The sequence below is a fragment of the Perca fluviatilis genome, chromosome 2 (assembly GCF_010015445.1).
Source record: "Perca fluviatilis chromosome 2, GENO_Pfluv_1.0, whole genome shotgun sequence".
Taxonomy (NCBI): domain Eukaryota; kingdom Metazoa; phylum Chordata; class Actinopteri; order Perciformes; family Percidae; genus Perca; species Perca fluviatilis.
This window is the reverse complement of record NC_053113.1, coordinates 24,232,274-24,246,842: the sequence shown is the minus strand read 5'-3', so window position 1 is coordinate 24,246,842 and position 14,569 is coordinate 24,232,274. Positions and strand designations below refer to the sequence as shown.

General features: G+C 42.5%; 1 protein-coding gene across 4 annotated transcripts in view; it reads left to right on the top strand.

Annotated features, from left to right (window-relative positions):
- veph1 (ventricular zone expressed PH domain-containing 1) overlaps nucleotides 1–14,569 on the top strand; it is a 90,365-nt gene that overhangs the window by 34,993 nt on the left and 40,803 nt on the right. For 3 of the 4 annotated variants that reach the window (XM_039825785.1, XM_039825778.1, XM_039825795.1), the window contains exons 5-6: nucleotides 9,002–9,165; nucleotides 10,974–11,183. In XM_039825785.1, the coding sequence (XP_039681719.1) occupies nucleotides 9,002–9,165; nucleotides 10,974–11,183 (374 nt within the window). The remainder of the gene's footprint in view (nucleotides 1–9,001; nucleotides 9,166–10,973; nucleotides 11,184–14,569) is intronic. The other variant, XM_039825802.1, reaches the window with a different exon arrangement.

Genomic DNA, 14,569 nt, shown 5'->3' with positions numbered 1-14,569 from the left:
AGGATGCGAGAGGCCTGGAAAACTAGTGATCTTTTTTGACATGCAGCGCTACCACCACCTGCAATCTTTGTGCCAGAAGTGCTCGCAAAATGCCTTTCTGAAATCAATTACTTTGATGAATACAATATTATTACCAAAAAAAAACAATGGCCTCCCATACAAAAACAAGATCCAACTTGTAATAAACAGGAATAATTCTTCAACCCAAAAACTTTAAAAGCTTTAACCTCAACTATAAACCCAAGCTCTTACTCCAAATTGTCTTTATCCATATTCTGATCTGAACCTAATCCGTATTATAATTTTAACCTTGAACCCCGGTATCACACAAAATTCTACAGTCAAACACGTAGGGACTATCCTTTGAGGAAATTAGTAAATGTTTGAAAGTTTCACTAAATTTCCATCCTTGTGAAAACATTTGGCTCTTACAGAGAGTCAGAGTACAGAGACGTTAAAGCAGTGCTCCAGCCTGCGAGCGAGGCGGTGAGTAATGCATCGTTGGAGGTAGCCTGTATTTCGTAATCTGATATAACTGCAGCCCATGCGACTCACAGAGAGAAAGAAAAAGAGAGAGGGGAAAGAGGAAATAGAAGGGGGCGGAACAGAGAACACAAACTTTCCTGATTTTTGCCCCATGCAGAGAGTGTGTGTGCGTGTTTGTGTGTGTGTGTGTGTGTGTGTGTGTGTGTGTGTGTGTGTGTGTGTGTGCGTGCGCGCGCGCATTGAATGGAACCCAGACATCAGGGGTTTCTAAATGGGTTTATTGTTCTCCTGCTTCATTCTGTTTAATAATTTATTTTGTCAGCCTGACCATGTGTTTATGTGCGTATTGTGTGTGTATATACTGTATGTGCATCTGCATGGTAGAAGTGTATATATAGTCATGTGTGTGTATGTTTTCAAGAGGATGGAAATAATGACTTCCTCATGGGATTTTAGGATTTGCCCTGTCTCCCATTCTCAATCCCCCCCCCTCCATCTTTCTGTCTGCCTGTGTCTCTCTTTCATTGTATCTGTTTTTTCTCTCTCAAATACAGTACCTACTGAAACACACACCTCTTCACTTGTTATCTGTCGTGGATGAGCCTTTTCATTCAGACAGCTGAGAGAGGGAGATGTGTGAAGTAGCAAATGCTTAAATTAGCATTACCACTTGATAGAATATAGTATTGGTTTAACCTGTTGCCAGTTTATTAAAGCTTTTACCTTAAGAAAGTGTGGAATTTAACAAAAGGAGAAAGATGTTAAGGATACAGTTGTGTATGTTAACAGTAAGTTCAGTAACCATGACTGCAACCTTTCCTAAACTTAACTCAGTAGTTTTAGACATTAAAACATACCTTAACCATATCTGCACCAGTTTTGAAAAATTCTTATGCGATGACAAATGTCTTTTTTGTGTGACTTATTGAAATGCCTTTATGACATCAAGCGAACAGATGCATCAACTCCACCTCCAGTTGCACCTAATTTCTGCTGGCTCAGCAGTTAGTGAAAGAAGTGCTGTTCTGTTTGGGACTTGTAGTATGATGAAAGCATCACTAATGAGTCTTGCATCCTTCAGGTATAGGATGAAGAGGAAGTTCAAGTCAGAATGGACAGGACATTTAGTCTTTCACACACAGACAGACAGAGAGAGACTGTACGGGAGAAGTTATCTAGGTGAAAGGGAAGGATGGTCATTGAGTTTAAACTTTGCAGGAGAGATGTGCGTGTGTCTATGAATTGCACTGGCGTACATCTGGTCCGCTGTTATGGTTTTCACTTTATGATTTAGATTTAAAATATTTTTATGCATGAAACATTTTAAGTCATGTGTACATCATGTGAAAATCCTTGCTGTCCCTTTTTTGCTCTCTGCTAACTGGATCCCTTCCAGAGAGCTGGGCAGTCATGTTTAATATAGTGCTGAATACTTTAAATTATTTTTACTGTGTTGCTCATGCAACAAAACTTCACAGAATCCCAAGGATATGGGCTTTATGGGAGACGTTTTACTCCGGTCTCTTTTTTGATTTGACAGTTTCTCCGGCCCTCCCCCACCTGAAGTTATTCAAGCTGTGTGATATACGACTTTTGGGACATACATACACAAAATGTGTGATGGAAACTACAGAAAACATGTTGAAGCTGTAAATCTAAAAACATCTCTCTGGAAATCATTTGTGCTGATCTCTGCATTTTTGTCCTGTACATAACCTCCTTTGCATAAAAGTCCTGTGTCTTTTGACAAGTTATGTGCATTGCTGGATATTAACGGAATGTTCCTGTCTTTGTCCAACATAGAGCTGCAGTCGACAGTCAACAGAAAATTAATCTGCAACAATTTTAAACTGATTAATTGTTTGAGCAGTTTTTCAAGCAAAAATGGCAACAACATTTTTTTTTTTTCAAGTAAAATTTTTATTCTTTTCTTCCATGATAGTAAACAGAATATTAGTTTTTTTAGTCATGTTAGCGCCATGGGTTTAATGGCGCTAACATGGCGCCATGGCCATGGGTTTTAGGGAAACGTGATTGTATGTGCTATCCCTTATCGCCGTTTAAAAGTATCTTGATCCACTTCGGGTTTGGTCTTTCAGTCCTTGGGGGCTAAAATGTTTTTGCTTAACATGTAAAGTTGACAAAAATGAAATATGCATGTGCAGATCTTAGAAAGTTATTTTGATTTAGATGCATTGGTCCCAGCGCTGTTAGTGATATCTTTAGTTTATGGTTTTGTCATTGCTGTGGGATGTAATGGCTTTTTACTACAGCCATACTACAGTAAAGACAGTGAAACTCATTTCCCCCATGACTCATAACTATTTTAGTGTCCTCTTAGGTAAAAATATAGCCAATCGCTGTATTAAAGTAATTTTTTATTCAAAGTTACGTGTCTTTTCAGACTCACTTTGGGATTCTAATGTGACATTTTGAAAACAGCACACCAAAAGAAAACCATCATGTCCTCCTCTGCCTCACAAGTTAACAATAGTTTTACTGATCAGTTCTCAGGTTTCTTGGAAAATATCTGAGGGGCCTTTCAAAAATGTCGCCTTTGTGTGCTACAGAAACAAAGGTCATTACAGGATATTTTATTGAGTTTTGTAAGTCATGATTATGGGTTGGGTGTATGCTGGAATGAAGGTACGAATGTCAAATATTGTGTACACACACGCACATACACAGGAGTAGGGCTGGGCGATAGGGAGAAAATCAGATATCACGATATTCTTGACCAAATACCTCGATATTGATGTTGCGGCGATATTCTAGGGTTGACAATTGGTGCTTTGACAAAATATCTTCACACTTAGATTTTAGATAAATAATCATCAGTAATGTGGACATAATGTCTAAGTGGGGAAAAGGCAAATAATAGAATAGCTAGAACAGTCTGGTAAGTTCAGAAAAGTACATCACTTTGGGGCGGCCTCTAACTCACCCAGTAAGAGCGTTCGCCCCATGTTGGCTGAGTCCTGCAGCGGCGTAGGATTCGAATCCGACCTTCTGTCCTTTGCTGCGTGTCATCCCCAATCTCTGTCACCCCTTTCATATCTATCCACTTTGAAATAAAGGGAAAAGCCCCAAAAATAATCTTTAAAAAAAGAAAAGAAAAGTACATCACTTTACTGTAATGCAGTCTTTAAAACCAGTAAAAGCGAACACAATATTACGATATCCAAAATCTAAAGATATCGAGTGTAATATCACGATATCGATATAATATCGATATATTGCCCAGCCCTACAAAGGACTGGGAGTCAAATGAGGTGGTTTAGCAAAATAAAATATGAATCAATATAATCAAAAGGGTATATTCATGTCTCACATGTACTGTCTGTGTGGGTGAGTGTGCTCTAACAGGTATGCTCTATAAATCCTCCTCACTGTGTTTCTGTGCAGACTTTGTCTCCTCTTGCCTTTTAACATTCTTCTGGGCAGTTATGGTTATTACCAGCTCGCTTTCTGCTTTCTGCACATGTACTGTTTCTGTCTCTTTTTATGGTGATTTGTGTCTTGTGTGTGTGTGTGTGTGTGTGTGTGTGTGTGTGTGTGTGTGTGTGTGTGTGTGTGTGTGTGTGTGTGTGTGTGTGTGTGTGTGTGTGTGTGTGTGTGTGTGTGTGTGTGTGATATACGGTATGATCTATGATTAAAGGGAAGAGAAAGGGACATAACAAGAGCCAGCGACCATCTTCTAAATATTTATGTGCACTCTTCTTCCCTTCTCTGCCTCCGCACAGAATAGTGCAGAACAGTCAGTCCTCTCTGTTGATCAGTACCAGTCATCTGTTACAGGATAAAACCTGTGGTTAAAGTAAATTATAGCTATGAATTACCTGTTTATTTAGTTCCTGCTGTAATATTTTAAAAAATATGACAAAAGTTCACCATGTACCAGCTGTTTCAAATATTATGGACCAGATGTTCATGATGCATAAATACTGATAAATGAGCATAAATGCAGAACAAAAGTCCTATCTCGCAATGTTAATGAAAGGGAAACATAGTTTGTGTATGTGCCCTGTGATTCAGATACGGTCCAAAATGTAATGGGTTCCTGCTTGGCCAATGCTATACCTTTCCACCAAGTTTCATTCATTCAGTAGTTTTTTATGTAATCCTGTTGACAGTCAAACAAATAACACACAAACAGACAAACCAAACCAAAAACATAAACTTCTTGGCGGAGGTAATAAAATGGAGATTGAAAGATGGAGAATAAATGGTTAGAATACTGTGAATAATGTTGCTGCAACAGGACATGTAGCTTGCTTTTCAGCATTGTGGGTAGAATTGTATTAATAACCGCAATATACCCACTTATTCTACCATAACCTGCTTCTGTTTCCTCTTGTAGCATGTAAGCAGTCCAACATGAATAAATACTGCTCATTTTATCCAATCTAATTATTTATATATCTTATTTAATCCTCACATGGGACTCAACCTGAAACCTTCTGGGTTCAAAGTGAAATGTTGGTCTTGCTATTCTATTATACTACTGTAGGACACAAAAGCCATTGTTTGAAATATTGAAATGTGACCAATAATGAACCTACCAATTGAAAACAAGAGTCTTTGTTCTTTAAAGATGTTTCCTACGTGAGTAAAAGGCTGTTGGGAAATGCTGTGGGTTTTGTTGGGCTGCGTGCTGATTTACAAATGCCTTTATGTATAATCATGCGTCAGCACTGACTTTCTTTTTTCCTGCATCAGCATCATTGAAGGAATATTGACAACAAATGGAAAAACGTTTTATTTGCTGAACACAGATGTTGTATCATGAAATGATTGTGTGTGTTTTCTGAGGAAAATGACAGTTTGCGTATATCAAATATGCGTGATTTTACAGTACAGCTACACCACAAAAAGCTTAAAGGAAAATTTAGGTTTCATGCAACTTGGGTCTGATTTATTTTAATAGTTTTTTTGGCTTAAAGTTCTCTTGGTAGTTAGTTCTCCGGGAACCATCACCTTATCGTGGTGGAGAGGTTTGTGTATCTCTATGAACCTGAGGGCTGTGTTGTCTGGAGCTTTGTGCTCCTGGTAGGGTCTCCCAAGGCAAAGTGGTCTCAGGTGAGGGGCCAGACAAAGAATGGTTCAAAAACCCTATGAGTGAAGGAGGTAGAGATGGAGTGACGTTGGAGTTTACCCCGGTGGACGAGAGGGTAGCCTCCCTACGCCTGCGGGTTGTGGGGGGGAAAACTCTGACTGTTGTTTGTGCATATGCACCAAACAGGAGTTCGGAGTATTTGATTTCTTGGAGACCTTGAGTGGAGTCCTGCATGGGGCTCCAGTGGGGTCTCCATTGTTCTGCTGGGGGACTTCAACACGCACGTGGGCAATGATGGAGACACATGGAGAGGCGTGATTGGGAGGAACGGCCTCCCTGATCTAAACCAGAGTGGTTGTTTGTTATTGGACTTCTGTGCTAGTCATGGATTGTCTATAACAAACACCATGTTCGAACATAGGGATGCTCATAAGTGTACTTGGTACCAGAGCACCCTAGGCCAAAGGTCAATGATCAATTTTATAATTGTTTCATCTGATCTGAGGCCGTATGTTTTGGACACTCGGGTGAAGAGAGGGGCGGAGCTCTCAACCGGCGGCTGTGGCTAAGTGATAGACAGGTCGCCTGCCAATCGGAAGGTTGGTGGTTCGATCCCTGGCCCTGCAGTTGCATGCCGAAGTGTCCTTGGGCAAGACACTGAACCCCGAGTTGCCCCCGATGCTGCGCCATCGGACTGTAAATGTGTGTGAATGTTTATCTGATGAGCAGGTGGCACCTTGTACAGCAGCCTCGGCCACAGTGTATGAATGTGTGTGAATGGTGAATGGTTCCTGTACTATGTTAAAGCTTTGAGTAGTCGTTAAGACTAGAAAAGCGCTATATAAAAACAGTCCATTTACATTTACATTTAACCGATCACCATGTGGTGGTGAGTTGGGTCAGGGGGTGGGGGAAGACTCTGGACAGACCTGGTAAGTCCAAACAGGTAGTGCGGGTAAATTGGGAATGTCTGGAGGAGGCCCCTGTCTGACAGACTTTCAACTCACACCTCCGGCGGAGCTTTTCGTGCATCCCTGTGGAGGCTGGGGTCATTGAACCCGAGTGGACAATGTTTAAAGTTTCCATTGCTGAAGCTGCGGCGAGGAGCTGTGGTCTTAGGGTCTTAGGTGTCTTTCCGGGATATGTTATCCCAGAGGACTCCGGAGGCAGTTGCAGTGTACCCAATGGCCCGAAGGGCTGCAGCCTCTGCCGTGAAAAAGGCAAAGCAGCGGGTGTGGGAGAAGTTTGGAGAAGACATGGAGAAGGACTTTCGGTCGGCACCAAGGTGCTTCTGGAAAACAACCTCGCAACCTCAGGAGGGGGAAGCGGGGAACCATCCAAGCTGTGTACAGTAAGGATGGGACACTGTTGACCTCAACTGAGGAGGTAATAGGGCGGTGGAAGGAGCACTTTGAGGAACTCCTGAATCTGACTAATACGCCCTCTATGTTTGAGGCATAGCTGGAGGATGATGGGGGATCATTGTGAATTTCCCAGGCGGAAGTCACTGATGTAGTCAAACAACTCCACAGTCGCAAAGCCCCGGGGATTGATGAGATCCGTCCAGAAATGCTCAAGGCTCTGGGTGTGGAGGGGCTGTCCTGGTTGACACGCCTCTTCAACATTGCGTGGAAGTCTGGGACAGTGCCAAAGGAGTGGCAGATCAGGGTGGTGGTTCCCCTTTTTAAAAAGGGGGACCAGAGGGTGTGTGCCAATTACAGGGGGTATCACACTTCTCAGCCTCCCTGCTAAAGTCTACCGCAAGGTGCTGGAAAGGAGGGTTCGGCCGATAGTCGAACCTCGGGTTGAAGAGGAACAATGCGGATTCCGTCCTGGTCGTGGAACAACGGACCAGCTCTTTACTCTCGCAAGGATCCTGGAGGGGGCCTGGGAGTATGCCCAACCGGTCTACATGTGTTTTGTGGATCTGGAAAAGGCGTATGACCGGGTCCCCCGAGAGATACTGTGGGAGGTGCTGTGGGAGTATGGGGTGAGGGGGTTTCTTCTCAGGGCCATCCAATCTCTGTACGACCAAAGTGAGAGCTGTGTCCGGGATCTCGGAAGTAAGTCGGACTCGTTTCAGGTGAGGGTTGGCCTCCACCAGGGCTGCGCTCTGTCACCAATCCTGTTTGTAATATTTATGGACAGGAGATCAAGGCGTAGTCGGGGTGGGGAGGGGTTGCAGTTCGGTGGGCTGGGGATCTCATCGCTGCTCTTTGCAGATGATGTGGTCCTGATGGCATCATTGGCCTGTGACCTTCAGCACTCACTGGATCGGTTCATGGGATGAGGATCAGCACCTCTAAATCTGAGGCCATGGTTCTCAGCAGGAAACCGATGGAGTGCCTACTCCAGGTAGGGAATGAGTCCTTACCCCAAGGCAAGGAGTTCAAGTACCTTGGGGTTTTGTTCGGGAGTGAGGGGACAATGGAGCGGGAGATTGGTCGGAGAATTGGCGCAGCGGGTGCGGTATTACATTCAATTTATCGCACTGTTCACTGTGACGAAAAGAGAGCTGAGCCAGAAGGCAAAGCTCTCGATCTACCGGTCAGTTTTCGTTCCTACCCTCACCTATGGTCATGAAGGCTGGGTCATGACCAAAAGAACGAGATCCAGGGTACAAGCCGCCGAAATGGGTTTCCTCAGGAGGGTGGCTGGCGTCTCCCTTAGAGATAGGTTGAGAAGCTCAGTCATCCGTGAGGAGCTCGGAGTAGAGCTGCTGCTCCTTGGCGTCGAAAGGAGCCAGTTGAGTTGGTTCGGGCATCTGGTAATGATGCCCCCTGGGCGCCTCCCTAGGGAGGTGTTCCAGGCACGTCCAGCTGGGAGGAGGCCTCGGGGAAGACCCAGGACTAGGTGGAGGGATTATATCTCCAACCTGGCCTGGGAACACCTCGGGATCCCCCAGTCGGAGCTGGTTAATGTGGCTCGGGAAAGGGAAGTTTGGGGTCCCCTGCTGGAGCTGCTCCCCCCGCGACCCGACACCGGATAAGTGGACGAAGATGGATGGATGGATGGATGGATGGTAGTAAAAATATTATAGTCACCAGGTTAATTTTTGAGATCTGGGAATGCTGCAACATCGATAGCAAGTCTGATGGAGTAAGTTGCCAGTTTATCAGGTATACCCAGCTCAAACCAATGTAGTATAATACAACAGTCACAGCAATAAATGCTACCTTCAATAAATCCTTTTAGTTTTTTTCTATTATTTAGCCTACCCACTGATATCAATGGAGTGGACAAAGTAATAGAAACAGCTATCAGTGCCAACCCACTCTCGTATTTTGGGCATTTTAACAGACCTATGTCTCCACTTCTACTGTTTACACTGGGCACTTAATATTTCTTGTCTGTCTAACTACTGTTTTATATGGCGACCATTTTCAATGGCCAAATGGTCACCAAGTTGTATTTGACTATGAGGCTCACTGTCAGCAACTCTGTCTCTCTCTTTGGCAGGTAACTACATGCTGTTACGAGTGTTGCCCTCAGTCTACCCCAGACAACCGGATACCATCCACTGTCACCTAGGCAACCTCACTGCGATGATGTCACAGCTGGAATCCCCAGAGCAACAACACCTGATCAGACTCATTCAAATTGTTGCTGAGCAACATCCACTTGTGAGTGTTATTTTTTTGCTGGAAATATGGTACAATGTACTGTGGGTAAATAAAACAGTTTACATTGCAGACAATTTTTTTATAACCACATGGGCTGAAGTGAATTAACCCACTTTTACCACTGTCACTTTACTAGCGATTTTATTTTTAATTTTGTCATATTTTTTTAAACCTTTTGCTGGCACTTTCTTCGTTACCATTGGCTTAACTGTTTCAAGGAGCCTATTAACACCTAAAACAAGCAGCCTTCCAGCTGTATTATATACTATTATTTAAATAACAATAAGGCAGTAAATACATTAGACTGTTGGGTTATCTGAAAATAAAGCACTATCCAACTAAACCAGAGCTCTCTGCAATCATGACATAAGTTTACACTTAACTTGGCTTTGGCTTACAAGTAGTAAGTACATGTGCGGCTTTTTTGTAACATTTTTCCCCATGAGTCAAGCTTAATCAGACCTTTTACCGTTCAACTTCGCCATATCCTGTAATGAGCTCATGTCGAAATATAGAAAAAAGCCACTGGAATGTAGGAAATGGAGCAGTGCATGTGGAGTGCACATTTCTCAGTAGGAATTCCCTTAATCCTGCATATTTCAGAGCAGAGCTGCTGATGTTCAACATGAGGGGAAAGTAGTGGTGGGTGGATCGATCCAGATATCAGTAATATTGATACCAATGTTGGTATTGATATTGATCAATACCAATATAATGAGATACATATAATTAATTATAATTATAATACTTTAGTTTCAGTTTCTCTCCAGTATGCACTGCTGTGGTTTCATCAAAGAGGCGACCTGGCTGCCTGTGTCTGCGTAAGTGCCGCTCCTGTCACAGCGAAGAGCAGGCATACTTTGCTCCTCCTCCCCCCTCTTGTGATTTGATGTTGTAGCTGTATAATTTGTAAAAAGGCTGTAAGATACAATGTTAACACAACACATTTATACAAGCATATGAAAGTTCTGTCCTGGGTTTTAACTTATTAATAAAAAATCACAAAAACACTTAAAGGTCATGAAAATTCATTCAGATTCAGCAATTTGATGATGACTCCACCTTAATTATTAAAAGGTATCGTATCGGTATCGGTGATACTGGCCCTGTATTTACTTGTAAATCTATACCAAATTTTGCAGTATACACACCACTAGGGGAAAGTACCACATACCAGCAAACATGGTGGTAAGCACTGGAAAAACAAAAAACAAACCAGCCATCTGGAGTTATTCTAATCTCCACCCCCCACACAGACACACAAAATATTTTTGTTGTGATTGTGGCTGCATCAATCACAAAAGTTACCAAATCTTCTGCAATCCTAATATTCACTTACTGGAAGTGATGTAGTATTGAAACGATTAAACATGACAAAAATATGGAACTTTGAAATCCCGTAACTTTAATTTCATGGAGTCAAGCATCTTCTCCCTGAGAAACAGATAATGTTTGATATGAGTATGATTATTCAAAACAAGTGACTCATAAAGTAGCAGCAGGAGGGCCGGCAATGGTGAGCATTGTTAGTCTGATCCAGTCCAGTTCAGTGAAACCAGTCCAGATAATGAGGAAGAGGTGTTTATTCCCTGAGTTTGTCCAGACAGTCCTACAGTCAAGCTTTTGTTTATTATTCAGTCACCAGTCTGTTCATCTCGCTCCGAGGTCACTCCTCTCACCTGCAGCCTTCATTAAAGACACATCAAGCTTCTGTTTGGTATTAAGTGGTGGTGCCAAAACAATCACAGGATTACAGCTTTATTCAAAAGTAATCAATAATAATCTTTGTTTTTTTCTCACCCGAACAGATGTTAAGCCCTCAGGTGCCCACACTAGTCAGTTACCTAGGAGACCAATCCGTAACTGAGGCCCTACTGGGTGCACTTGTGGATGTGTCACAGGCCAGCCCTTCCTCACTGGTCAGCTTTCTGCCAACGCTGAGAATTGTGGGACAAAAATGCCCTGCTCTCCTGGGTCACGTTGCCAAAATCCATGGGGCCGTGGGTATCATCAGTGAGGTACATACACACACACACACACACACACACACACCGCATCCGAGCCCGGCCCGCGTCCGACAGAGCAGTAACCGATCCCGGCCCGACAGGCATTAAGATATTTATGTCTGAGCCCGACACAGTTAAAATCTAATTTTTTTTCTCATACTAATGACACATGTACGTTTGTGTAGAAATCCCACTTTTATTAAGCAACTGTAGGAAGGCATTCGGAAATGTCAACAGATGAGCGCATCAGCGCACACGGGGCAATAAGCGCATGTTAACACAGGTGTGCACAAGAGGCGCGCTGGTGTGACCATGCTCGACCCGAACCGAACATAATTTCTAAATATCTGTCCGAACCCGGCCTTTCGGGCTCAGGTCGGGTATCCATCCTCTATTGTGTTTCAGTTGACTATTGATACCAGCAAAGGAATAATAATTATGTCCTTTTTATACTTTTTGTACGGATTAAACAAACAAGATATAATGTGTTAATTAGTGAGCTTGCTGGTAGAAGGTTTTTGTTTCCTTCGGACGGACCAGGCTAGCTGTTTTCCCGTTTCCAGTCTTTGTGCTAAGATAAGCTAACCGACTGTTGGCTGCAGCTCTGTATTTACTGTACAGACATGAAAGTTGTATTGATCTTTTCATCTAACTCTCTGCAAGAAAGCGAATAAGTGTATTTCCCAACATGTTGAACTATTTCTTTTAAGAAAAAGATGATTCCCAAACTCCAATTAAGGAACAGGAAGAGACAAGAAAAGGGTCCTTGAAATCAGTCTTAACAGGCTGAAGAGGCTTCAAAAATACTCAAATTCCTGTAAAAATGGCTTGGGAATAATTCTATTAGGGCATTCAAACACACAACGCAACAGGCAGGAGTGATTATTTCAATGAGTAGGGAGGAACTGGCTGCCCTCTCACATGACTTGTTCTCTGTTGTCCTGCCAAGTGTAAAAACACTCTAACCCAAGCTGGACAAGCTGGGCACATGCGGAGGTTTTAACTGCTGTCTAATACTTACATCAGTGTTCTGGAGCCTCTGTCCTAAACAAACATGTGTCGACTCCTCAGAGTTCTGTCTCTGCAGCTGAACAGAGAAGAAGAAAATCTCATTTGAAGGAACAGTTAAAGAGCAGCCTAATGGTGCAAGAATGATACAATTTAAGGGAACATTAACAGCAGGAAAGGTTCTGTTTTATACATATTGTGAGAAAATTACAGAGGAGAAAATGTGTTCTTCAAAAAGGGACAACCTCAACTGAACTGCACTTAAGTGATATACCTTCCTGCCTGGTATTACGTAATTGCTTGAACCATTTTGATGCAGCTGGTATTCATTTCTCAAAATACTGCCTATAAAACTATAGCTACTTGCTTGGGCTTACAATATCAAAATTAGTTTCGTAGCAGGCTAAATGTGTCCCATTTGCATTTTGGCCAACCCATGAGTTAAACACTTGGCTGCCCTGCAGACCTGGCTGCTTATTTGCCTCTAATGGCACTTCTTTTGGTGTAAAAAGTGGTGTTTCAGCAATGAACTGACTGTGATTGGCCTCTGCAGAAACACTTGAGCTGCTGATTAGAGGTTAATTAGCCTAGCAACTGGAGCAAAGTGCAAGGTGGCATCGCTGCAGACTGATGGGCTGGAGATGGAGGGAGTGATGTAGGCTGAGCTGTCTCAGACAAACACACATGCACAAAGTGCATGGTCAGTCATTATTGTCTTATCAGCTGCCTGACTCTCTTTGAGCAGAAACCCCCCCAGTATTGAGCCCTTTATGACCAAATATCTGCAGCACTAATGGCATTCCCATCAGCTTCAGTCTTACTTTGTGTTTAATGCTAATTACCAAATGTTAGCATGCTAACACACTGAACTAAGATGGTAAACATCAGCACTTTAGCATTGTCATTGTTAGGATGTTAGTATGATACAGCCTACACAGTTTTGTTCATCTGATGGTTTAAATTAACACTCCTAATTCTTCTGTTTATATTATCTTTCCTTCCCATTTGAAAGTGGTTCACAGGAGATCCCTAGACACAAGACACAAGGCAATGCAAAGGATGATACATGATACACTAGGCACAGTGGGTCAGCGTGCCTGACATTAGCCTCTTACGTGCAAACCTCAAGGGGAAAATACAAACGTTATTTTTTTAAACCTGTTATCTGGCAGCAGTTTGCATCTTCCAAGATATTTTGTGATGACGCAGGTGTTCAATACCTGTCCGTGATGAGAACATCTTTGCCCAGGACACAATCCATTATTTCCACAAACTGTGCCCTATGCTACGTCCGCACTTCCTTTACTGATATTAAAATGCTTGCTAACATGCAACATACATTGAGAATATATATTTTTTTCTCCCACAAAATCTTTGTTGATATGAGTATATAGTGCATGAGATAGTTGTATCAACTTGTGTTGTGCAGACGCAGTAAGTAATACATGACTGTCCACTAATGATAGGTAGGATGAAGTCACACATTACAGTCAGTCTCCCTCTTTTCCTCTGGGTCCATTTAAGGCAGTTTAACAACAATTGGGGGAAATTAATGTAAGGGGAAAATATAGCATGACTGTCACAAACACACAGACAGATCATGGGGCTGGAAACCCTAATGCAGTTTTATATTACTCCAGGGCAACCTTTCCTCCTCAATCTTCTTGTCAAAAAACCTGCCAACCCAGCTACAGCACAGATACAAAATACACACGCGCACGCACACATGCACAAAGTAAGACCTCGGTGTCCTGTCTTTCTTCACATTGGAACCATTTGGAAAATAACCCATGTTTTTCTGGGAAATGCCTCTGCAGAGGCCTCCTGGTGATGGCACTGGAGAGTACCTCCTGTGGGTTTGTGTTTGTGCCACACACACACACACACACACACACACACACACACACACACACACACACACACACACACACACACACACACACACACACACACACACACACTGTCTCACTCGGGTTCATTTGTACTTGATTCTAACAGGATTGCAACACTCTTTCTTGCTTCCTTTACCTCCTGAAGAGAGTTAGTCTATATTGTGTTTCTGGACTTATTGAGTGTTAGATCAGCATATACCACAATGTTCATGTTATAGAGCTGTGATTCCCAAGCAGCCATTTCAATTGGTCATAAAACAGTTGAATTGGCTGAAATAACCAACATATTTGGATGCATTTTTGGCGGTGGTTAGGCTTTTCTTTTACTTATTCCTGTAACACTGGGTATTATTCATTAATAATTAACATCAAGTTTTGATATTTTCCTTGTTTTTGGACCTAGGGAATATCACTTTTGATGTACTTTGCTGAAATTCTTCACAGTTACTTCGTTCAGATAGAAATGTTTAGATTTCAAAGGTTAAATCACCCCTCCCT